The sequence below is a fragment of the Nelumbo lutea genome, chromosome 2 (assembly GCF_056320005.1).
Source record: "Nelumbo lutea isolate HS-2025 chromosome 2, American lotus-T2T, whole genome shotgun sequence".
Lineage (NCBI taxonomy): Eukaryota > Viridiplantae > Streptophyta > Magnoliopsida > Proteales > Nelumbonaceae > Nelumbo > Nelumbo lutea.
The window spans coordinates 57330921-57357799 of record NC_142685.1 but is presented as its reverse complement, the minus strand read 5'-3'; the positions used below and the strand labels follow the sequence as shown (position 1 = coordinate 57357799).

General features: G+C 38.7%; 1 protein-coding gene across 9 annotated transcripts in view; it reads left to right on the top strand.

Annotated features, from left to right (window-relative positions):
- LOC148870909 (bifunctional cytosolic FAD synthase/FAD diphosphatase-like) overlaps positions 1-24021 on the top strand; it is a 54205-nt gene extending 30184 nt beyond the window's left edge. For 4 of the 9 annotated variants that reach the window (XM_088971398.1, XM_088971400.1, XM_088971399.1 and 1 more), the window contains exons 12-17: positions 19501-19572; positions 20559-20621; positions 21598-21750; positions 23105-23162; positions 23304-23356; positions 23447-24021. In XM_088971398.1, the coding sequence (XP_088827524.1) occupies positions 19501-19572; positions 20559-20621; positions 21598-21750; positions 23105-23162; positions 23304-23356; positions 23447-23530 (483 nt within the window). In that variant the 3' untranslated portion in view covers positions 23531-24021. Of the gene's footprint in view, positions 1-19500; positions 19573-20558; positions 20622-21597; positions 21751-21939; positions 21998-23104; positions 23163-23303; positions 23357-23446 lie in introns of all 9 variants that reach the window. The other 5 variants (XR_016107562.1, XR_016107560.1, XM_088971401.1 and 2 more) reach the window with 3 other exon arrangements.
- The last annotated feature ends 2858 nt before the right edge of the window (positions 24022-26879 follow it).

Sequence of the window (26879 nt, the reverse complement as noted above, 5' to 3'; positions counted from 1 at the left end):
TCCTAAGACCCCAGTAATTGTGACCAGCATTGGGTAATAGCTTTTTATTTAAAGACATTTCATTTTTATTATTTTATGGAATATTTTATTAACTATAAATTGTATTAGAAAAGGATAAAAAGGACAAGTCTCTACAAAGTTCTATTTCTTGAAAATTTCCATTATTTATTTCTTTGTTTTATTGATAATGAAAGCTATTTATTGAGAAGAAAAGGGGAAAGAAGAAGAAAATTCTAGATGTAGCAGCCTCCTAGGTTGGTATATTGGAAACCAAGGGCCACAAAAGAGAAGGTTCGATGATTTGAAGATTCTTAACCTAAATTGCATTTGGGAACTCCATTTCCAAGGAGAGTGCCAGCTATAGTAAACAAAATTATGTGCTAGATGAATGGGATGATCAACTTGTCTACAATAAATTGAGCATCCTGAAGATTGCATGATAAATGAATTGACCACTAAATGACCCTCTTGTACACTGAACCATAGTCAATCAGCCCATGAACATGTAAAAACCCAGGGAGCACTCTGAATTAAGGCAATTGTGAAAGAGAAGGGCCTTTGCCTCAACAAAGTCTCCCTCGTAGAACTAAAAAAAAAAAAAAATCAAGTATCACGCAATTGTTGTGCCCATGGTTCACAGTATCGGCAATATTTTGTGAAATATGATATGCATGAAATTTCCCCATTTTTCTAGGGGTAATGTGAAATATTCCAAGAATATTTTTTCCCTAATATCCCTAATATTTTGGTAATATTTCAAATTTCATTGATAGTTTTTGGAAAGATTTGAAAAGAGAAGGGCCTTTGCCTCAACAAAGTCTCCCTCGTAGAACTAAAAAAAAAAAAATCAAGTATCACGCAATTGTTGTGCCCATGGTTCACAGTATCGGCAATATTTTGTGAAATATGATATGCATGAAATTTCCCCATTTTTCTAGGGGTAATGTGAAATATTCCAAGAATATTTTTTCCCTAATATCCCTAATATTTTGGTAATATTTCAAATTTCATTGATAGTTTTTGGAATTTGGTGGTGGAAAGATTTGAAAAGAGACTTATCTTTTGAAAAAAGAATTACCTTTCTCTTGGTGGGAGGATTAAGTAGAAATCATTGATTGCAGTTTTAGATAAATTCCTTGTGAAGAGAAAGAAGAAGAAGATGAAGAGTTTCAGCAGTAGAGAAGAAAAGAGGACAAGAAAAGGAGTAGGGTGTCAACCAGAATTGAATTAGTTTTGGCCGCCAACCCCTCTTTGTATTTTATACTCAACTTAAAAGAATAAGAGATTACAAGAATGCTCTTAGTAGGGCGGCTACTTAAGTAGCTGAACAATTACAACTTAAAAACATAAACTAATGGGCCTAAAGCCCAACAACTTCCTAACATAACAACTTAAAAATAAGAAATAAATAACTGGGCCCAATAATTAGAAATTAGCCTAACTCAACACTCCCCCTCAAGTTGGGAGTAAATGTCACATTCCCAACTTGCGTAGATCATGCTCCCTCTTGTTTCTTGCAACACTTATTGTGAGAACATCAGCAAGCTGCAGATCAGAAGCAATGAAAGGGAGACAAACTTCCCCAGAAGTCACCCTTTCTCTGATGAAGTGTCTATCCATTTCAATGTGCTTTGTCCAGTCATGCTGAACTAGGTTATGGGCAATGTTAATTGCTACCTGATTATCACAGGTTCTTCTTCCTTTACACCAATCTCGCCTAACAAGGAATAGATCCAGAGAAGTTCTGAAACTCAATTTGGGAACATGAAGGACAGAGGAAGGGAAATGGAATCATTAATCTTGACAGACCCCTTCCCAGCAATGGGAACATGAGATCCATCAGCTATGGAGACTTTGTCTCTGCCAGAACAGAGTTAGCAAGAGGAAAAGATAGGGAACTATGGGTCATGTGCTCTGAGGCTCCAGAATCTATAATCCAAGGAGGTCCCTCCTTACCTATAGTAGAAACATAATTTGCAGTGGCATGTGAACTACATGTCTGAGCAAAGGAAATAGAGTGTGCTCCACCAGAACCACCTGTACCTAGCTGTCCACCTGTTACTGAATTAGAACTGACTATATCCTACTGATTCAGGAACTGCCTATATCTCTCAAGTTTGGCCCTCATTGCAGCAGCTGCAACAGACTCTAGAGTAGCTATAGTGGGAGGGGCCAGTATGTCACCAGTGACTGTCATGTTTCCAGCAGGTATCTCTTGTGTGTTTAGGCTTCTTAAAGTAGTCACAAATCAAATCCTTTTTGACTTCCTTATTGATTTCACTACGACCTCGATCTCCACTTTGTTTAAGTCTCACAGTGCTAACCATGGCTGTTTGATCAAAACCAGAAATTTTCATCATCACATTTCTCCTGCTCTCTTCCCCCTGACACAAAGGCATATGCCTGGGAGAGAGTAACACTATCCCTGGAAAGAATATGCTATCTTGCAATATCATACTCGAGATTAAGGCCAACAAGAAATTCAAAAACCCTATAGTTTTCCTGTACCCACCATATAGTTTCGGGGTCCCTGTGGCAGCATCGAATTACACAGCCAAGTCATCACCATATAGTTTTCCTGTACCCACCGGGAGCTATTAGTTTCGGGTTTCACCTCTTCACCAGTGATATACCCTAACTTCCCATGAGCACCAATGACCATCTTTGCAGATTGTGACCATTCTAAGTAATTTGAGCCATCCAACTTAACTGTAGTAATGGTTCAAACCCCAAAAAGGTCTCCAATACCTCCTCCTACTAGTCCCATTTCACTCCCGGGCTTTTTTTCAACTCCGTTACCCTCCATAATTATCAAAAGGGGGTAGAAGGTTACTGTAATATGCAAGAATATCAAATAAATCACTTTTGGTACCAACGACACCCTTTTGGTGCCCTAGATGGTCTTCCCACAAGATTCCTTTTTTGCAGGACGGGAGAAGAGGTAACCGCTCTCTCCAAAAACCTCCAAAACAGGCAGGACTTGAACCACCCCCCTCAGAAAACTCCAAGGAACCCTAAAAAATTAGGGCACCACTTCCTAGGTCAAAATTGAAGAGTCCAACAGAAACAAGACTCTCCCCCTTTCTCTAGTTTTTCCTGATTTTGATGGGAAACCCTAGACCAGTTACAGGGCAAAACAGATCCACCAAAAAATCCAAAAACTGGGCTTACCTGATATCTTCGATCAACCTCTTAAATCACCATGTAGTCGGCTGATCTAGGGTCGCATGATAAAACAACTCAAGGAACCTTTGGCCTGCTCTGATACCAAGTAGAAATCATTGATTGTAGTTTTAGATAAATTCCTTGTGAAGAGAAAGAAGAAGAAGATGAAGAGTTTCAGCGGTAGAGAAGAAAAGAGGAGAAGAAAAGGAGTAGGGTGTCAACCAGAATTGAATTAGTTCTGGCTGCCAGCCCTCTTTGTATTATATACTCAACTTGAAAGAATAAGAGATTACAAGAATGCCCTTAGTAGGGCGGCTACTTAAGTAGCTGAACAGTTACAACTTAAAAACTTAAACTAATGGGCCTAAAGCCCAACAACTTCCTAACATAACAACTTAAAAATAAGAAATAAATAACTGGGCCCAATAACTAGAAATTGGCCCAACTCAACAGATTACACTCATTACACTTTAGCCAATTTACCCATATACTTCTTGCCAGTGTTCAAGATTCCAGCAAAGATGTCCAATAGATTGGAAAAGCTAATGAGAGACTTTTTGTGGGAGCTATGAGAGGAGAAAAGGGACCATAGGGTGGGTTGGGAGGTGGTGTGTGGGAGTAAGAAGTTAGGAGGGTTGGGACTTGGGAACATTAGAAAAAGGAACGAGGCTTTATTGGGGAAATGGTTGTAGAGGTTCTCTTTAGAGATGGAGAAATTGTGGGCTAAGATAGTGGCTAGCATTCATGGACTGGAGGGCAATGGATGGGATTCTGGAATTTTGGCAAGGACTACAGGTGCCTCACCTTGGAAAGCTGTCCCATGATCTGTTACCAGCCTTCTCCCCTTTGGTTAGGTATGATTTAAATTCAGGCAACCTCATAAAATTTTGGGAACAAACTTGGGTGGGGAATGCCCCTTGGAAGGATCAATTTCCATCATTATATGCCTTCTCCAACTTGGAAAATGAGCCAATTTCATCCTTTCTTGTTCCATCATCTTCAAACTCTCAGTTTGGGTGGAATTTGGGGTTGAGAAGGGCTGTTAGAAACACAGACCTGAATAGTATTTCCACTCTCCTTGGTCTTGAAAATATTTTCTTGTACCCCGCAAAGGAAGACACTAGAATCTGGACCCCCACCCCTTCGAGCTCTTTCTCTTGTGCCTCTTTCTTTAAAGTCTTAACTCAGCCTTCCAGTCCCATAGGCTCTCTTTTCCTTGTAAAAGAGATTTGGTGTAAGACAATTCCTCTTAGGGTTGGGAGTTTTTGTTGGGAAACTTTTCTAGAAAAAATCAACACTAGTGATCTGCTTCAAAAAAAAGGAGACCCAAGACATGCTTATCCCCTCACTAGTGTGTTCTTTGTAAAGCTGATGAGGTGACTATTTTTCACCTATTGGTTTCATGTCAGTTTGCAAGAACTATTTGGGAATGGGCATTTTCCCTTCTCGGGCGCAGCTGGACTCCTCTGAACTTGCAGAGCCTATTTTCTTCTTCCTTCTTCAGGTGGCAGCTGAAAGGGGTAGGACTATGTGGAGATGTCTAGGGGCCGCTGTATGCTGGTCATTGTGGGAAGAAAGGAACTCAAGGTTTTCTCTGAAAAAGAGAGAAGGGCTGAAAACCTGATAGATTTGATTACTTTGAGGGTGGTACAGTGGTTGAAATCTTTAGAGTTGTTCACAGATCTGCTGAGAAATTGGGGAGAGATTGCTAAGTGTACCCAGGTCAAAACATGCCTGAGTTTGTCCTGGACTCCTCCCCCCTGGTTTTATAAAACTGAACTTTGATGGTAGTAGTAGAGGGAACCCTGGGCACTCAGGTATTGGGGGTGTGTTTAGGGATGAGAATGGGACTGTTTCAGCTTTGTTCTCAAGCCCAATTGGAAAGGGTGATTCTCTCAGAGCTGAGATCTCTGCAGTTGTGGAAGGTGTCCAAAGAGCAAAGGAAATGAACATTAGAAGACTTATAATTGAAGGGAACTCAGAGGTGGTAGTATAGTGGCTGAAGGAAGACAAGACTGGGTTATGGGTATACAGCAATGAAAGGAAAAAGTTCAGGTGGTTGGTTAAGGACATGGAAATTAAGCTCAGTTGGGTGAAAAGATCTGCTAACTCATTTGCTGATGAGTTAGCCAAGTAAAGGGTGGCTAGGGAATCTATGTTCTAGGCTCAGTTGTAACTGTAATTTTTTCTTTATGGGGACTCTAGCCTCGGCACGGGGAGTTCAGAAAGTTTAGCTCCTTTCTTTGTACCATTTTTTTTTCCGATTGATTAATGAAATTGTTGTTACTGATAAAAAAAAGGTTTAAAATTTTAGAATATCATCTGAAACTTTCTAATCTTTCATAAAAACCATCAAAATACTTTAAAAATCTTTTCCTAAAAGAATAAATTGGAGTTAGTGATCGGATGATTGGCATACTGCTCTAATATGATCTGCTTCCTAGGCCACTATAGTTTAAAAGAAAAAGGCACACAACTACAAATGAGGGTTCTCAATCTAATCAAAATGTATAGTGTAAAAAAGGCAAAAGTCAAAACGTCAAGTAAATAACATACATAATGAAGAGAAGAAAGCTAAAAGACTAAAAGGGAGATAGAGAGAAAGCTGAAGTCTCCTAGTCTTCTCTTATTTGATATATACTGTTATTTTTCTGTAGTTTTCTGAGCCTTAAATGTGAAAATGTGCAATTATACTTATACCAATGATTCCTTGAAGGTTTATTAACTAATTCTTTTTTTTTTTTTATAAAATCTCCCTACTTTTAAGATTTTCCAAATATCTTATTGAAATATCCCTGAAATTTCCCCATTTTTGCATGGCAGAATGTCCATCGATATTGAAATTGCGAACCATTGTTGTGCTTGATGACTCAACTAGTTCCCAAATGCTTCTTAATTCCAATGAAATAACCATCAAACTTCTTTTTGAAGATAAATAAAATAAATAAAAAATAAACTTTATTAGAGAAAAAGGAAAGGAAATTACAGCAGGGTGATAAGTAATCACCCAGCAATAGCAGACCCAAAAAAACAACAGACCCACCCTAACAAATCCCCTAAAAACAGAGAAAAATACGTACAGATATACCAAAGCACCTGAAGAAACAAACCCATATCCAAATACAAATACCACAACAAAATGACAGAGGACCCTATCACCAACCCCTAAAACAAACACAATAGACTAAATATCCCAGAACCCAAATCCTGCCATAAGATACACATCAAAAACATCCTGAAACCAAACAATCCAACTGATGAAAAGCTCAACTTATTATCCATTTTCTCATCATGCCCATTGTCTAATATAGAAATCTCGTCTCATATGGGTAACTTTCTTTATCTTTCTTTCTTTCTTTTTTAATCCTGCTCCATATACTCCCACCATCAAACTTAGGCATGAAGTGGTTTGACATTGGGAACTAAGAGTAAGAAGTTTTCACATTGTTGAGCAAGTGCAAGAGAAGAGAAGAGAAGAGAGGAGAGAGAGGAGAGGAGAGCCGAGAGGACTGAAAGCCCCTTCAGAACTTAGGGGGCGAAAGAATGATATATTATTATTTATACTAGTACAGTCGAACAATATAAACAGAGGAGAAATTACAATAGTACCCATATGGTACTAAACCTGAATACATAAACATCTGACAACACTCCCTCTCAAGTTGGAGCATAGATATCAATCATGCCCAACTTGTCACAAAGATCATGATGTCTGAAAAGGTTTAAACCCTTTGTAAAGATGTTTGCAAGCTGGTTCTCAGAAGTGACATAGGGGGTACACACTTCGCTTGTGATAACTTTCTCTCTGATAAAATGCTTGTCAACTTCGATGTGCTTTGTTCTATCATGTAGTACCGGATTGGCAGCAATGCTTATAGCTGCTTTGTTATCACAAAATAGAGTTATAGGTTTGGTCACTGGAAAACCCAACTCCCCCAACAAATTCTTTATCCACATGCCTTCAGCAACCCCGTGGGCCATAGCACGATATTCAGCTTCAACACTGGATCTAACTACCACATTTTGCTTTTTACTTCTCCATGTAACAAGGTTCCCTCCTATAAAGGTGCAGTAGCCACTGGTAGACTTTCTGTCACTTTGGGATCCAGCCCAATCTGCATTTGTATAAACTTCAACTTTCAAATGTCCGTGCTTTTGAAACAACAAACCAGTACCCGGATACTTCTTCAGATATCGGAGGATTCTCTCTGCTGCTTCAAGATGAGAAGACCTAGGAGCATGCATGAATTGACTGAGGACACCAACAACATATGCAATGTCTGGGCGAGTCATAGAAAGGTATAACAATCTCCCTACAAGCCTCTGAAATTGTTTCACATCCTTGAGCGATTCACCACAGTTGTCACCTAATTTATGGTTGGGGTCAATGGGAGAGTCAACTGGCTTCACCCCCATCTTTCCACTGTCCTGAAGTAAATCTAGGACATATTTCCTTTGAGAAATGAAGATAACCTTCTTTGATCGGGCAACTTCAATTCCAAGCTCTTGGTGATTGTTTCAGCCTGTATAAGGACTTCTTCAACTTGCACACTTTCTGTTCATTGCCTTGGGCTAGAAACCCAGGAGGTTGAATCATGTACACTTCCTCTTCAAGGTCACCATTCAAGAATGCATTCTTGATGTCCAGCTGGTGTAAACCCAATCCAGATTGGCCACAAGAGAGAAAAGGACTCTAATGGAATTCATCTTGGCAACGGGGGCAAAAGTTTCTGCATAATCAACTCCATACACTTGAGTAAATTCCTTTGCCACTAAGTGAGCTTTATACCTTTCCACTGTTCCATCAGCCTTATGCTTGACTGTGAGCATCCATTTACATCCAACTAGAACCTTTCCCTTAGGAAGGTCAACAAGTTCTCATGTGCCATTTTTGTGAAGGGCATTAATTTCTTCCCTCATGGCATTTGTCTATTCAGGAACTGAAAGAGCTTCTGCCACATTCTTAGGGATAGGGACACTATCAATAGAGGTAAGGAAGGCACGGAATGAGGATGAAATGTTCTCATAGGAGACAAAGTTGGAAATGGGATGTTTAGTGGTGCACAATCTAACACCCTTCCTGTGAGCAATAGGACGGTCAAGATCATTAGCAGTAGAGGAATCATTTTCAATAGATTCAAGGACATCATTGGGAGCCAAAATACTTGAGTGAGTATGATCCTCCCTCGAGGAGTCCGGTGGCACTGGAGGTACAGCTTCCGGATTCTCTACAGCTCTTGGATTTGGCTGGCCTTTGCAACGACGAGAAAAAACATGAAAAGGTGAAGGGTCAGGGAGAGAGGTAAGCTGAACCAATTTCTCCTCATGTCTACACTCCCCCTGAGGAGAAACAGGATAGAAAGGCTCATCTTCAAAGAAAGAAACATCCATGGAGACATAGAATTTACGAGAAACAGGATCAAAAACACGGTATCCCTTTTGAGTGAAGGAGTAACCAAAAAATATGCAAGGTATAGCACGAGAATCCAATTTTCCACGGGTGGGAGACAGATTTTGGACAAAACACCGGCAACCAAAGACACGAGGAGGAATAGAAAGAAGGGGAGCCTTAGGAAAGAAAAGTTGATGTGGGGCTTTGTACTCTAACCGACAAGAGGGCATACGGTTTATAAGGTAAGTGGAACAAAGAACAGCTTCAAGCCAAAACCGTTTGGGAACATTCATATGAAGTAGTAAACCTCAAGCCACTTCAAGGAGATGTCGGTTCTTCCGTTCGGCCACACCATTTTGTTGTGGTGTGCGGGCACAAGAGCTACGATGAAGGGAACCATGCGAAGCAAAAAATTCCGTGAGGTCACTATGAAAAAATTTTTTTGCATTATCTGATTGGAAAATTTGGATTTCAGTTTGAAATTGAGTGAAGACCATCCGCTGGAAATCTTGAATGATTTTTGGTACTTCTTCCTTGGTTCGCATCGGGTATACCCAAGTAAATCTAGAATAATCATCAATGAGGGTAATGAAATACTTGTAGCCACTCTCAGATGGTAAAGTAATAGGGCCCCACACATCAGAATGAACAATGTGAAATGGAGATTCAGATTTACTATATCTTTGAAGAAAATGAGTTCTACAATGCTTACTCAACTGACATGTTTGACAAGAAAAATCAGAAACAGACATTGACGTAAACAGTTCTGGGAATACAACTTTCAAAGACTCAAAAGACAAATGACCAAAACGACAATGCCATAAATAGACTTTTTTCTTACAGGACTGACTCATAGACTCTGTAACATGAAAACCAGCCTTATTCTCCAGCATGTAAAGTCCATCAGCCATACGACCCTCCTACCAATCGTCCTCCCTGAGGCCAGATCTTGAATCACACAGTGAGAAGGGAAAAAAAGTCACTGAGCAATTCAAGGAATTAGTAACACTACTAACAGAGAACAAATTAATGGAAAAATTTGGAACATGAAGAACATCAGAAAGGGTAAGGCCAAGAGGAAGAGAGAGAGTGTTCCTTGACCAGCTATGGAAGAGTATGATCCATCGGCTAGTCTCACCTTGTCTCTTCCAGAAAGAGGGTGATAGGTTTGAAAGTAAGAGGACGCACCAGTCATATGTTTTGATGTTCCAGAATCAATGATCCATGGAGAGTCAGGGGTGTGAGAAGCAACATGGAAAGCAGTGGCAGGGTTACTTGACGTAGATGCAAATGAGGTTGAGGGAGGAGTATCCATCTGACGAATTGCTCTACCATAGAGCTCTAAATGGTCACGAAAGGAATTCATAATGTCCTCCCTCGGGTCAGGTCCAGTGAGATGTGTCTGAGTCACAGTAGAAATGGGGGGCTGATGCTCCCGAGTAGCCATGTTGGCCATGTGATGTTTCTTTGTACTTTGCTGTTCGTACTTCTTATTCACCTTTGAACCTTGCTTCTTAGTCAGATCTTGAGCCCATTTTGGTTTTCCATTGTTTCGACTGTTGCTACAGTAGTCCGAACAGGAAGAGGAGAAGGGTCTGTCGAAAATTTGATGGGTTACCCATTCAGTCGGCCCCCTTAATCTATATTAGGTTCTAATCATAGTTACAAAGACAGAAATGACCTTACTTAAGTGTGGGGCAGAGTAACTCTAATAACACTGCCACATAAGCAAGTTACTTAATAAACAGAAGAAGACTAAACTACCCTATTCGGCACCTCTTAACACTCCCCGTCAAGCTGGAGAATATATGTCATATAATCCCAGCTTGTTACATAGATAGTTCACCTTCCCCAAGTTTAGAGCTTTTGTAAACAAATCTGCCCACTGGTCATTGGAGCCCACATGCTCTGTATTTATCTCTCTAGCAAGAACCTTCTCTCTCATAAAGTGGCAATCAACCTCTATGTGCTTTGTTCTCTCCTAAAAGATAGGATTGGATGAGATATGTAGTGCAGCTTGATTGTCATAGTACAATTTCATAGGTTTATCCATGTGAAACCCAATTTCTTGTAGGAGATTCCTCAGCCACACTAATTCACAGGTAGTGTGAGCCATGGCCCTATATTCGGCTTCAACATTGCTTCTGGCTACAACCGTTTGCTTTTTATTCTTCCATGTCACAAGATTTCCTCCTAGAAATGTGCAATAGCCTGTAGTAGATCTTTTGTCACTCACTGAGCCTGCCCAGTCTGCATCTGTATACCCAACTACTTCAAGTTTTCCTCCTGGTTTATACAATAGCCCACGGCCTGGAGCACCTTTCAGATACCTCACAATTCTAAGGACTGCATCCCAGTGAGGTATACAAGGGTTCTGCATGAATTGGCTCACCACAGTGACTGCAAAGGAGATGTCGGGTCTCGTGATAGTCAGATAATTCAGCTTTCCCACTAGTTGTCTATACCTTCTAGGATCTTCAAATACTTCTCCTGTATCACTACTCAACTTAACATTTGGTTCCACAGGGGTTTCAGCCGGTTTTGCACCTAACAGTCCTGTTTCTTCCAATAGATCAAGGACATATTTTCTTTGGCACAGATTCATACCTTGTTTTGACCTGGAAACCTCTATTCCCAAGAAATACTTTAATGTTCCAAGGTCCTTTGTTTGAAAATGATTTTGCAGAAACACCTTTAGTTTGCCAATCCCCAATTTATCACTACCAGTGATGACAACATCATCCACATAGACCACTAATAAAATCTTCCCAGCTTCTGAGTCATAGCTGAACACTGAGTGATCAACCTGGCATTGCTTCATTCCAAAACTCTTCACCACTTCGCTGAACTTCCCAAACCAAGCACGTGGAGATTGCTTCAACCCATAAATTGCTTTCTTCAGCCTGCACACCTTACCACCCTCCCCCTGAGCAACAAACCTAGGTGGTTGCTCCATATATACCTCCTCCACTAGATCACCATGGAGGAAGGCATTCTTTATGTCAAGTTGAAGGAGAGGCCAATCATACATAACTGCCAAGGAAATTAGGACACGAACAGAACCAATTTTAGCCACCGGTGAGAATGTCTCCATATAGTCCACACCATAAACCTGTGAGTAACCTTTAGCAGCAAGTCTGGCCTTCAGACGCTCCACACTACCATCTGGCAAGTATTTCATAGTATACACCCATTTACAGCCCACAGCATGCTTCCCAGGTGGAAGAGTAGTAAGTTCCCACGTTTGAGTATGTTGAAGAGCAGAAAGTTCCTCCTCCATTGCCCGCCGCCATCCAGGTGAACTAAGAGCTTGAACATTGTTAGGTAGGGAAATAGAAGACAAAAGTGAAACAAACTGGCGATGTGGTGCAGAAAGACGAGATAATGAAACAAAATTGGAAATGGGATGGAGTGTGGAACTACGTTTACCTTTCCGTAAGGCAATGGTAGGTCAAGATCTGAAGGTTCAGCAATAGGAGCCATGGGAGGATCCGCAGATGAGGTAGAAGCTGGAGGAGGGGCCGGTGTCGTTCGACGTGTATACACTTGTCGGATCGGTGGTCGTTCAGTGGTGACCTGCACTGGATGAGGAGATGAGTCTACTCCAACAACAACCTCTGGAACTGAATCACTGACAGGAAGAGGAAGGCGGTAAGGGTGAGGACAAGGGTGCTTCATGACTGGAGAAGAAGGGGACAAACTCAAAAAATGTGACATCAGGGCAGACATAGCACTTTCAGGCAATAGGATTGTAACACTTGTACCCTTTTTGAGTCCGAGAGTAGCCAAGGAAGACACATTTAATTGAGCGTGCATCTAGCTTGTCTATTCCAGGACTCGGATTATGAACAAAGCACACACAACCAAAGACACGAGGAGTTAATGGAAACGGAGATAAAGTGGGAAACAAGATGGAAAAGGGGGACCGACCATGAAGAATAAAAGACGGCATCTGATTAATGAGAAAACATACAGTGAGTACAACATCACTCCAAAACCGTTTAGGAACATGCATGTGGTGAAGCATAGGCCGAGCAATTTCAAGAAGATGACAATTCTTCCGTTCAGCCACCCCATTTTGTTGAGGGGTGAAAGCACACAAGGTCTGATGAATAATGCCATGTTGTTCTAAATACTGTTGAAATGCAGTAAGAAAGTATTCACGACCATTATCTGAACGGAGAACTTTGATTGGAACACCAAATTGTGTGCGTATTTCAGCATGGAATTTTTGAAAAATGGAAAATAATTCACTTCTTTCTTTCATTAAGTAAATCCATGTCATTCTTGAACAATCATCAATAAAGGAGACAAAATACTTGTACCCATTATAAGACTCTATTTTGATCGGACCCCAAACATCTGAGTGAACCAAAGAAAAAGGACTCAACATACAACTCTCAACTCTTGGACTGAAAGACACACGACGGTGTTTACCAAACTGACATGAATCACATTGTAAAATTGACAACTGACTCAATGATGGAACCAACATCTTGAGGACCTTGAGAGATGGATGTCCTAGTCGGCAATGCCATTGTAGAGTAAGGGAAGTCTGAAGTGCAATTGAAGATCCACCGCCGTCAAGGTAATACAATCCACCAGCTTCATGCTCCCCACCAATCTTCTTCCTCGTCTTGAGATCCTGAAAAACACAAGTGGAAGGAAAGAAGGTAACAGAACAGTTAAGAGCTTTGGTTATTTTACTAACAGAAATAAGATTGAAAGGAAACTTAAGTACGTATAAAACAGATGATAAAGGGACAGAAGCCAAGTCAACATTACCAACACCACAGATGGGAGATGAGGACCCATTGGCAAGTGTAACAGTTTGTGGTGTGGAGGTTTCAGCAAGAGAAGAGAAAACACCTGGAGTCCCGGTCATATGATCTGAGGCTCCAGAGTCAATAATCTAGGAAGGAGTTTTAGATGACATGCAAGCGATACCTGATTGGGCATATGTGGCAGTGGTATGCTGTGAAGTAGTTTGAATGAACCGTTCATACTCATCACGCGAAACACTCACCATCTCCCTCCCAAAAGTAGATGTAGATGTGGAAGGAGTTAGGTCTGCCAGTTTACTATCACTAATAGCAACCTCGCCTGCTACAGCATGATTAGCCCATTTAGAGGGAGGGCCATGTAGATCATAACAGAAATTCACTGAGTGTCCATCCCTACCACACTGAGTACACTTCCTTGTAGAGTTATTTTTTCCTCTACCACGACCTCCCCCTGAGTCACGGCCACCCCTACCAATCATGGGATTGCCACGGCCCCCTCTGGAATGACCTCCCCCTCTTGTACTATGTCCACCACCTCTAGCTGTCACAAATGCTGATCTATCATACTGTGTGGGGTTCTCTGTTTAGCCCAAAGAGATTCTATGAAGTCTTGAGAATACTTCCTCAAGTGTAGGAAGAGTAGAGCCCCCCAATATTTGAGCTCTAACTGGTTCATATTCCGACTTCAGCCCCACTAAAAATCTTGTAACATCTAGCTGCCCCCTTTGCTGTTGCTGAACTTGAATATCTGGAGTAAGGGGATGATAGACATTGAGTTCATTCCTTATATTCTTCATGCAGGCATAGTACTCTTCTAGTGTTTTGGTTCCTTGTTGTAAATCAAAGTACTCCTGATACAGCTGATATACTCTTGTTGTGTTATCTTGTCCAGAATATAGCTTCTTAGCATGCTCCCATATATCCTTAGCCATATCAAGGAACATGAAGTTGGCACTGATTTTGGGTTCCATACTATTCCACAGCCAAGTCATGATTTGAGCATCTTCTTGTTCCCAATCATCAAACCCTGGGGAGTCAACCGGTGGCTTCTCATCTCTAACATGCTTTGCTTTCTTCTTTGCCTTGAGAAAAACTTCCACGGCTTTAGCCCATGGAACATAGTTCTCCCCATTTAGCTTAATTGAGGTCATTTGTACTCCTAGGTAGTCGGAATAAATTACTACACTAGGTTTCTGATCATTGTAGCCATCTCCTATTGCTGCCATTGTGCCTTTTCACGGTTGTCTTTAACTTTACTTCTCAGCTACAAGCTGATTGATGTTGTTCACAGTTTGATATTTCAGCCCCTATTGCAGCCTCTAAGCACCACTGCTGACTTCACACACTTGTTCTTATTCACACTACTACTGACTTCACACACTTATGTCCCACATAAGCATCGGTTTACCATTCACTAATCACAAGTAGAGGCCTTCTTACAACCACTCAAGCACCACAACACAGCCAAATCTGCTGCACCCAGTTCAGACTTATTTAACACACTTAAGAGGGCATTACACAACCACAAGGTGTTCGGCAAGGTCACTGCATTCTACCTTATACCACTCGGCTACTGCCCTACAACAACTTACTGCATTCTACCTTATACCATATCAAGAGGGCATTACACAACAACTTACAGCAGCCCAACAACTTACAACAGCCCTACACATTCGGCTATTACACAACAACTTATAGCAGCCCTACACATTCGGCTACTGCACACACAGCCCTTCCTAGGGCAACAATGAACCTAGTTCTCTAGGTTCTACTCAGTACAACAGCTTCTTGTAGGGTTTCTACCCAGAAATATAAGTAACACTAGAAGAAGAAAGAACCGACCTTCCTTTGAGAATATCAATCAACCATTCACTACTGAAGTCACTTTCCTTGTTGAAGAAGGTTATGCGTAGTAGAGAGACAAGTTGTACTGTTTCTAACCTAGGGCGAACTAGTTCTCTCCATCGACTGATCAGAGACGAAGGTGAAGAGTCACGAACAGTGCTGAGTTGCTTTACCAACTGACTTAGGTCAGGAGCATTGCTCTGATACCATGTTTCGACTGTTGCTACAGTAGTCCGAACAAGAAGAAGAAGAAGAAGAAGAAGAAGAAGAAGAAGTGAAGAAGAAGAAGGGTCTGTCGAAAATCTGATGGGTTACCCATTCAGTCGACCCCCTTAATCTATATTAGGTTCTAATCATAGTTACAAAGACAGAAATGACCTTACTTAAGTGTGGGGCAGAGTAACTCTAATAACACTGCCACATAAGCAAGTTACTTAATAAACAGAAGAAGACTAAACTACCCCTATTCGGCACCTCTTAACACCCATGAAGATCCCAACAAGTATCTTTGGTGTGTCAGGGTTTCTAGCAATGAGTGCACCACAATTTTTACTTATCTTCTGTTTTTTTTCTGGAGATCTCCTTTCCGGGAAGAGGATCCCACACCAGTAGATACACCCCCTTTTGCAACTAACACAACAGCATCCCCACCAGGGCTGTTCATCAAATTTCTCCTGCTTTCTTCAGATTGTACAAGAGCATAGATTTCCTGAACAAAAGGGAGATCCTTAGAGATGAGAATCTGAATCCTGATAGATTCATACATAGGATTCAGACCATGTAAGAATGCAAACACCCTTTGCTGGGAGACAAGCTGTTTGTACTTCTTAGCATCCTCATCACACTTCCAATCCACACTCTGGTAGTGACCCAACTCCTTCCAGGCAGATGTTAAGTCAGAGTAATAGACCGATAAACACCTCTCCCCCTGTTTACAAGTAGAAGATGCTGCCTGCAGTTGATAAATTTTGGCATAGTGTCGCAATTTTGAATATGTAGACTTTGCTTGTTCCCAGATTTCATTCGCAGTTTCAGCCCACATGAAATTCTTCCTGATTTGAGGTTGCATGGAAACCAAGAGACAGGACATAACAATACTGTTCTCCTGATTCCATCTATCATATTCAGCACTCCCAGAGGATGGTTCTTTTATCCTCCCATTAATATAGCCTATCTTCCCCCTTGCAGTGATGTATAACTTGATCCCTCTTGACCACTCTAGGTAATTTAAACCATCAAGAGGGACAACAGCCATAGGAAAGGATAGGTCACCCCCACCCATTCCATTCAGCATTGAGGAAACTCCAGATGTGGCTGAATCTTCACTACTCATGATTTCGGGTTTAAGAAAAAAACAGCAACCAAAGGGGTACTTCCGTACAAGGCAATTATAGAAACAGGTCATGACCTACGGTTTCACTAGGAGGAAAGACTGAACACTGCTGTTGCAGTATTGGAACAGGTCTGTATAACCTACGGTCTTGTAGGAATCCAAAAAACAACACTGCAGTTGCAGTACATAACCAGGTCTGTATGACCTACAATTGTACAGAGGTCATATGACCCCCCAACAGAATGGAAAATACAAGGTGAAGTTCACCTCACCCCTAATCGGCAGGCCTGGTAGCCGAACAGTCAATGACTGAGATCAATACAACATCTGCTTTAGGGCATCAACAGTCCATCAAAGGGGTAAAGAAATACAAAAAAAAATTGTCGAATACAGCTGCTTTGTTAAAGAAATACAGTCCATCAATCGGCTGAATAGTCAATCAATAAACAGTCAATCCGTAGGGCAGCCAAACAGTAAATGAACAGTACCTCTTTTAACTTCAGATGATAGCCTCTCTGTAAACCAGAACTCCCTCTACGAACCTCAGATGATGGCCTCTCTACAGTCGAACAGACAATGAATACAACTTTTGGGCTGGAAGATGAAAAGTCTCTATAACTTCTGGGTCGAACTGAATACAACTGATTAGCAGTTCGATGGATACAGCTCTGGGAGATGAAGAGACTATCTGCTCGACATTAAACAACAGGTTTGCTTGACACCACCCTTCAGGCCTGGATGACTTGCTCTGATACCATGTTGAGCAAGAGCAGGAGAAGAGAAGAGAAGAGAGGAGAGAAGAGAGGGAGAGGGGAGAGGAGAGCCGAGAGGACTGAAAGCCCCTTCAGAACTTAGGGGGCGAAAGAATGATATATTATTATTTATACTAGTACAGTCGAACAATATAAACAGAGGAGAAGTTACAACAGTACCCTTATGGTACTAAACCTGAATACATAAACAACTGACAACACACATGATGGGAAGGTCTGGAACCTGAAAACTATTCTCCTACAACTGAACCAACTGATTGCCCTCAAATGTCCAAAATGGGGAGCCATGTTTATCATGTCCATGTCAATGACCTCTTGAGGATGGTGTCGGCCCTGAAATATCTGATAATTCTTTATATCCCATATGCCATAATGGATAAGAGGGTCAGTCGTATTATTAGGAAGAAACCGTTAAGTGTCAAAGATGACTAAGAATCAGTACGAGCCAACAATTGTAAAGAGGGGATTTGTAAACAAATGACTTATTGGCTCTATGTTTTCCATGACATAACACAATTGGGGAGATAACATGAACAGTTTACACCTTTTATAATTTTATAATATAATGTTGGGTTTGGGCTGTTTCTGCTATATTTGGTAGAATTCAACTGTGTGAGGAGCTCCTGTATTTCCTTTTTGTAGTGGCAGGTGGTGTCTTGTGGCTGGCATTTCTTTAACTGTAATGTTCTTTTCTTTATTTTTCTTAAAAAATATCTTTACTTGCCACCAAAAAACAATGAAAGAAAACATGTTACATCTTACAATGAGAATAGGTCTTGGTTAGAGGTATTATTGCATGGAACTTTGAAGAGAAAAAAGAAAAGGACAACCAAATGAATTCAGAAGAATGGACCTTATGTCAATAGACAAAAAGTCTGCCATTCAGGAAACTGAAGACCTCTAAGAAACTGAACTTCAACAAAGACTAGAAAGACATGGGGAGCAACTGGAATTAGTTTCACTCAAGGGGGGAAAGAGAAAATGACTTACAAGTCTCCATTTGACAATGGATTCCCACAACCAATAGGAAGCATTTCTCTCCTGACTCTTCCTGGATGCATGTGGCCCCTTGTTTAATTTTGTACACTGAATCCTAATTAATGAAATGGTTTTTTTCTTGGATTCCCCAGTTATCCAAAGAAAGCTTCTGCTAATGCGATTGATTCTCTTTATGACCTTTATCAATGCTTTAAACACTAGCAAAAAAGTAAACAAGCAGGTTACAAAAACTTAACTAATGTTAAATTGAAAAAAAAACAAAAGAAGAGAGTTATTACTTTTTTTATTCTTTTTCCTGTACAGTCTATGTGCTTCATATTCCTTTCCATTTGATGTTTTCAAGTGGAGGAGCCTATAGAAAAATGTTTCCAAGCAGAGGTACCAAAACTTTTTTTTTTGATAAGTAAAAGATTATTTAAAATTTTGTCAGTAAAGATAAGCAACTGTTACAAGCTTCCCCAATGGAGGCACGAGATGCAGCCTTACTCATAAAGAAAGGACAGCACAAAAATTACAATTGAGCCCAAAACAATTGATCACTATTTACCCCTTGCTTAGCTAAAGAATCAACCATAGTATTAGCCTCCCTCCCCATCCATTGTATAATCAAGCTCATCTGTTGTGTTAACCATCTGAATTTCTTCATTTTGTCTCGATAGCACTATATCACTGAGTCCGGATCTTTTATCCAGCCCACCACCACCTTGGAGTTGGAGTTCCCTTCAATCACCAGGTTTTCCAAGTTCTTCTCTTTTGCAATCTGAACACCTTGTAGGACTGCAAACAGTTCAACCCTTATGGAGTCTCCATTCCCGACCGGTCCTGAAAACAACGCTACTAGATTCCTCTCCCTATCTCTTATGATTCCTCCAATTCCAGAAGGACCTGTATTGCCTTGCCTAATTCCATCAAAATTTAATTTCAAAAAACCTTCACTGGGAGGTGCCCATATCAACCTTGTTTTAGTCTTCTGTACTGAACTAGAAGCCACTGATAGCCAGTTCCTCGAAATATCATCAAAGGAGAACTGTCTAAACAGATCCAAAGTTAGTATCCACAGAGGTACCAAAACTATTCAACCTTCTCAAATAATACGTTCATGTATTGTAATGACATTGATTGACATATTCTTTTGTATTCTCTTAGTTTGGATGATTTCTTCCAAACTTATCTCATAGGGATTGCTTTTTTTTTTTTTTTGAGTTTCAGGCTCCTGATGAAGAGTTTGAAGAGTATCTTAGGCATCTAATAAGTGATCAATGTACAGGTGATAGGAATGAGGTAATTCAATCTCAAGATATTATGATGTGCATTATCTTTAATTAACAGTTATGAATCTTTCACATCGACATTTCTTTCTTTCTTTCTTTCCTTTTTTGGTTGAATGCCTGCATGGACACCTCATAATGTGTGCCTTGTCCATACCAGATATTTCAATTTTTAGTGTAAATTCCATGAGCTACACCTTGTTGTCCATGCATTGTCCTTGCAATGCCTATGCAACACAGGTTTTCATTCTGTATGTATTTTATATCTTAAATGTTTTATGTACTCTACCTGTATTAAACAAGAAACATATTTTGGGGTTTTTTATTGATCAAAGAAAATTTTGGACATTGGCATTTATTTTTTCATGTTTATGCAAATGTAAGCACTATATGTTCAAATGCTTCTCTAGCATTATCTTCCTTTATGCTCTGTTTGGGATGAGTGCAATGCTGGTTCAGTGCATATATGCACTCTGGTTCAGTTTTGATGGTTTGGTAAGAATGCATTTAAGTACTGAAAATGACAGCTTTTACAAATTCCAAGGCATGTTTGCATCCCAAATGAGAGCAAAAATTGCATCGAAAAAATGGATGCAAACTTTGCACTCAAAGTTGATCAATGTTAAAAAGGAATATTTCAATCTCAGGATTCATGTTTACACCCATTACAACTAAAAATCATTTGGCAAGAAAGTAAAATTTATCAATGCAAAACTAAACCAACTTTGCATTGCATGGACCAGAATGCACTCTACATATTTGTAATTGTAGTCTATTTGCACTCTTCCCAAACGGAGCCTTAAGGATTAGATCAATTCTATAAATTTTAGTAGTAGATGGATGCTGCTAAAAGTACATAAAGATGTTCAAACTCGAAATGTGCTTCTGCATATTATATCTGGCTTCTCAGTATACCAGTGTATATTTGAAGTGTCCTGCAGGCTGCAGTATTATTGATTCATTTATTTATTTATTTTTTACTTTGCCTTTATGTTTCAGTTGGCTCTATTGCCTGAGGGTATCACTGAGTTACTGCACCATGAAATGCTACCAGTGCCTTTGGTATGTGACTAGTAGCTACCATATTTAATTATGTTATTTGATGTAAATCTAGAACCTTAATTTTGATATTTTTCTTCAGAGCTTCTATGTCAATTTGCCATATCACATTTTATGTGAATTTTCCTGTGGAAGCTATAAATATGTATATAAATGCATTAAATAACCATATTCTGTTCCCTGTGGTAGCACTAAAAATGTAAACTTATCATATATTATTTTTATGCACCTACATTTTGGTCACCCTTCATTTCACATTCTCAAACTGGAAAATTAGGGAAGTTGTCAATATTTTTTCAGCTATTTACTTTATTAATAAATCCTAAAATAGAAATGGAAACAGATAAGGGAATTTGATGTGGAGTAGGTAGCCTTTGCTAACCTACAATGAGATGATTGGCACAATTCTTTGTAAATCTATTCTTTAAACAGATCATTAAAATTCTTTTGATTGTTGCTGATCATAAAAGGGGGAAATCCTAAAATTTGACCATCCGAACTTTAGCACTTTAAAGATATAAAATGGAAGTTTTTGTTTCCTTCAATCTTTTATTAGCCTCTAATTATTGACTGAGATAAGCTCATTTTACTTGCTCTTCTTTTTTTTTCCTTTTTACATTTATAACTTGATGAGGCACAAAATGGAGAAACATAATTCCAAAAACATGGCCATGAAGACTCTGCTTCTAAGTTTTACCCATGCATGAGTACACATCCCTTTGAATACTTGAATATGCTGGCTTGAAGTAGATTACTGGCAGAACAGCCTGAAATACGGGTGCTACTAATTACACCCTCATTTCTTCTTGATAAAGTACCTAGTGTCATTCATCTTGGTAGAATATGGAAAGCCTCCTAACATATCATGGTAATTACTAAATCATTATTGAGGTAGTCAACTCATTTTTGAAGCCCTTTCCTTATTTTCTTTTTTCTTACTATTGTGTTTTACAAAACATGTATTCTGTGTTTCTTATAGATCAAATGCCGAAATGTGATTATTCTTACTGCAACAAATATTACTGAGCTGGACAAGCAATGGGACTGTTTAATTGAATTAACCAGCTCTACTGGCCTGCTAGTTTTGATGGAACCATTTTTGTCGAAGCAATTGGCTACAACTCTTACAGATGTATGTGTTAATCTTATTACTTCATTCTTCTGTGAAATCATTTTCTAAAAGTTGTTGCTTAGGAAAGGTTTATCCTTTTGATTGGTGTTTTTCTTTGTATGTTTCATTCGTTAACCTCAGGTAGAAGTTTTGAGCATTTTTTTTTCTTTTGGTTGGTTATGTATGATTACATTTTACTTGGTTTATCAGCTCTTCCATGAAATCTTTTATCTACAACGTGGAGAAGTTCATTATTCTATTGGGACTGGTAAACCATCATATCCTATCCATAAGCATGATTTCATAGAGAGGAGGTAGAAACATTGTTATCTATATACGTAGAGACATAAAAATGCATGCCTTTCCATTGGTGGGCGTTGATTATCATGAAGGGTGCAACTTGCGTGGGTATGATTGGATTTTGAGCCAACTAGGTGCAACTTGGGTGTTCTTGGGTTGAAGATTTGTTAAAAACTGAATGGGCCCACCCAGCCTGAGGACCTTGGCTTGCTGTGTAAATTCTTCAAATGAGGTACCTGATTTGCACTCCTAGGGCCAACCTGACATGAAAATTCATCAACTATAGTATAACTCTGACTGATCCGGTTGAGTTGGTTGGCTGGGTTAGGTCAGGTTCAGTTTTAAATGAAAACTTTCAAGTATGGAAACACCTACATTGTTCTAGATGGGCTGGAACCATGTTATTTTAAAAACAATTCAACTCCATAATCACTAAACTGAGTATTGAAATCCATGATTTTATTATACATAAATGATATATTTGTATGTTTTCTAGACCCCGCTTAAGTTAGGTTTGCCAGTACCTCAACCGGGCCTAACCCTAGGTCGTAAAATACCAGTCTTTCCAAACCCAAAGTGTGGGCCACATTCAGGTTGACCCAACCAAACTTTCATCACTATGGAGTAATTTACTTGGGAGAAAGTTTATGCAAGTGCCACCTTTATATACTTAAAATGGTAAAAGTATACATAGCATGTGGTTATCAAAATATAGTATATATAGCATGTATAGTTGTATTTGATCAGTACACATTCAGTATGCAACAATAAAGGCATATACTTGAATGAGCTAATTTCACATTAGATTGTATAAATGATATTTATGTAACTTATCAAGACCTGAGTGGTATGGTTAGAAAAAGTTGTCCAAATGTTGGAAGTGTCTAGCATGGCCAAATTTTGGAAAATGGAGTATGCTTATTGCATGGAATCCTGAAAATAAGAATACTTCAAGGCAGATAAAACTAAAATGAAGCTATTCCCAGATGTATTCTTGTGGTATAAACAACTGTAAATATGTAATACCTTAAATTTATATCACATGTCTAATGTTTTTTTTTTGGTGCAACATCAGGTGGAAACTGCTCAACCTCTATCAGAACTCTGTCTTGAATTTCCAGATCTTTACATTGGTAAGAATATTCAGAAACTTAGGTCTACATTTTCCAAGATGCGTCATACTGTCATGGACCTGACATCTAAATGTCAAATTTTATGTTTTTTTTTTTTTTGTTTTGAGTTTTTAGTTATGATCACTAGTTTGAATTATTCAGGTGGTTTTCACAAATCCAGAGTTGGACCCCTTATCATTAGTTTTGTGGGGAAGGTATATAAACTAAAAAAGCTATTAAGCAATTTAAGTCATTTTACATCATAAAATGATCTACTCAATTCATAGTAACACTATTTGTTGTAGGACCAAGCTAGAATAGAGTTGGCTAAACAAGTATTATGTCAGAAATTTCATCCAGGAGCATTCTCTGAAGTCAACTGTGGGTGATTCTTCTCTTGTTTAATGGGACTCCTTGTCACTTTCTGGACCCCTCTTGAGGATCCCTATTTGATGGTGGCACTGCTTACCCAACCTAAAATGTGGTTCCACGTCTGGATTGAAAGAAGATTCCCTGGGTTTGTGCTTTGTTGAAGGAAAACTGGCCAAGTGAAAACTATTCTTAGGAATTAGGATCCTAGACAATACCTTTATAATTTATGGAGCATATTCATATAGCTATTGGGAATAAACTGGTCAAAAGCCCCAGAATTTTCCATATAATTCTTGGAATGGTTTGGGCTCACAGCTTTCTCAAGTCAAGGTTGAAGTATACAACATGTGACTAATTATTAAGAAAAAAATGATTGTTTATATTTCACTTCTGCTTTATGTAACTAAGGTGTGCAATCTCTCGGATTATATATACTAGATCAATTTTTAACTAGATCAATTAATGTAAACCCAATACGGTAATGCTCAATTGCTCATGGATCTTAAAAGTCTGTTCCAAGGTTTTTTTGAATGCTTTTTATAGGATTTTCAGTATGGTGATCTTATCTGGTATCATCAAATTTTGCAAGTAGTCTTCATCTAATATTGCAAATCTGCACCTAGACTATGTTTATGGCAGAATTGCTGTGCTTCTGGTGCAGTCATAAAATTATTCTGATGAATCCCAACATTGTTGGCAGTTTATCTTTATTTCTATTTCTAAAGTAAAAGGCTAATAAATAACAAATAAAAAAAGAAAAAGAAAGATAATTCTGTAGCCAAGCTGAGCGGTCAGCCATGGCCATGGGATGAGCTTCCCAAGAAATACTAGTGGGCCCGTATCTTTCCAAAGAGAACGACTATTGCTACCAGTACCCATAACATCCAAAAATAGACTACAAAGAACACCATCACTAGCTTTCTTATCTTCAACTTAACCACACTCTAAAGCTGTGTTTGGTTTGAAAGGTAAGGAAGGGAAGTCTCTTCCTTAATTGACTTAATTTCCCTTTCTTTTCTTTGAAACCAAACACAGCTCAACTTCTGAGAGACCTAAGACCTTTCAGGATGGTCATACACTCTACATGCCATTTCTGGGAATAATGTAGCTCATGTGATGGCCAGGCATAGTTTTTCAATTTCTTCTCTTTGTCATACTTGGACTTTGATTCTATACTTTTTACCTTCTGTATTGTCTAATGATTGTCACATATAATTCAATTATCTTTTTGAATTTTCAATTGAAATTATTAATTTAAATTTAAGACTATATATGTTAACTAACCAATTAACAGTAATCATAAAAATGGTAACCAATCAGGTGGTATGTATCAAAATTCATAGGAGGGATTGATTGGTCAAAGCTCTTCGAGTACGTCTTTCCAGCAGTATAGGTTTTCCCTAACTTAAAATTCTACCTCTCAGGCTTCTCAATTGAGTATTAATGCCTGTGTGGATCTGATCTTTTTTTTTTTCTGTTTTGTTTTGCCCAAGCACATGGGTTCTGATCTGTTGTCACCTAAAATCCAAACACCATGGAATATAGCAGGGAGAGTTCTAAAAAACAAAATTTCACTTCCAGGGAGAATTCTAACGAACTACAGGATATGGAGCTGACATGGATTAGGAAAATGATCGCATTTAAAAATTATGGTTCGCAGTGTCAGTGATATTCAGGGAAATATCCCCAATATATCCCATTTTTCTAAGTGGCAAAATGAAGCTTTTCAAGAATATATTTTTCCAAATATCCCTGATGTTTTATCGATATGCTGGCGATATTTCAAATTTCATTGATAAACTATATATTTAAGGTTTAAAATTTTAGAATATTATTAAAAACTTTTGATATTTTTTTAAAATCATCATAATTTTTTATAAGTATTTTCCTAAAAGAACCATTGGAGAATTGGTGATTGGATAATTGGCTTACTCTTTTTATATGATTCACTTAGTCATTACAATTCAAAAGAAGAAAAATGCATATAACTACAAAAGACTATTCTCAATCTAATCAAAGCATATAGTAACAAAAAAAAGATAGAAGTCAAAATGACAAGTAAAACGTACTTTATAAAAAGAAGATGACTAAAAGGCTAAAAGAAAGAAAGAGAAATATACCTATGAAAGTCACTTAATTTACTCTTATTTGATTTATACAGTTTTTTCTATGGTTTTTGAGCCTTAAATTTGCAATTATATTTCTTCTAATAGTTCCATAAAGGTTTATTAACCAATTCCATGTTTTTAAAAAACATTCCTGATTTTTTATATTTTCCAAACATCTTAGCGAAATTTGCAAAATATCTTCAAGATATCTCCATCAGTGTATGGCAAAGTGTCCATCAATATCAAAATTACAAACCATGCTTAAAATAAAGATGATAAGAAACAAACTTATGGGTTAATAGCAGAAAGAAAAGGAAAGAAGATTCACAATTGATCCACAGAGTTCCTCACCTGATGGTCTGGCATAAATAGTCCGGCCACTACTCTACATGGCTTACACCATTACTCCACAAGAATATTGTTTCATTCATAAAGCTTGAATTGTAATAGAAAGATGACTTTGTAAGAATAAGCACAAATATCATGCTGGAATTTACCAAGATTTTGTTTTTATATATTATTCATGCAAAAACGATAATGAAGAAAACCCACGAATACAATTAAACTCATCTTTTTATATCATCCAAATGGTTCTCTCAAATCCAGGGTACATAACAAGGTTATCAAGAAAAGAAATCATTTTACGCATCAAAATAAGTTGTTGTATTGTATTCAAATTCATTCTAGGAGTCTCAAAAAAAAAATGAAGTTTAGTTGTAGAACTGAAGTCTTCTACCCAAACAAAACAATGTGCTAGAAGTTTTAACTGTAGTTTGCTCTTTTACAATAGTGCCTGCCAACCCCTGGAACTGTTGATAATGAGGAACCCACTTGACAGAAGCACTGCTTGTGCAAACTACAACCCTTTCTAGCGATAAATGTAAGATGGCCACTATGTGGATCTAGATTGGAAGGGGCACAAGGAAAATGGAAACCATTGAAAGAAGTCCTATGCATTGCGTCTGCAATTTAATGAAGATGATAATTTTATCCTAAATGAAACAAACTAGTGAAAAATTAAAAGGTCCCAAAATTTTCCCATGTAAGGCTTTGAAAAAAAGTGGAAGTGGGTCATAAATTCTATAGATTACTTATACCTTTGACTTTGATTAGACTAATTACTCACTATACTCAGCACAAACCAAGGTTCAAAGTATCAATACATATTAACCCGTATTGTGCCAGGAGCTTCCCGATATGCCCTTACAGGAGTTGTATTGGGTCAGATCATGGTTCAGAGGGTAGCCGGGACTTAAAC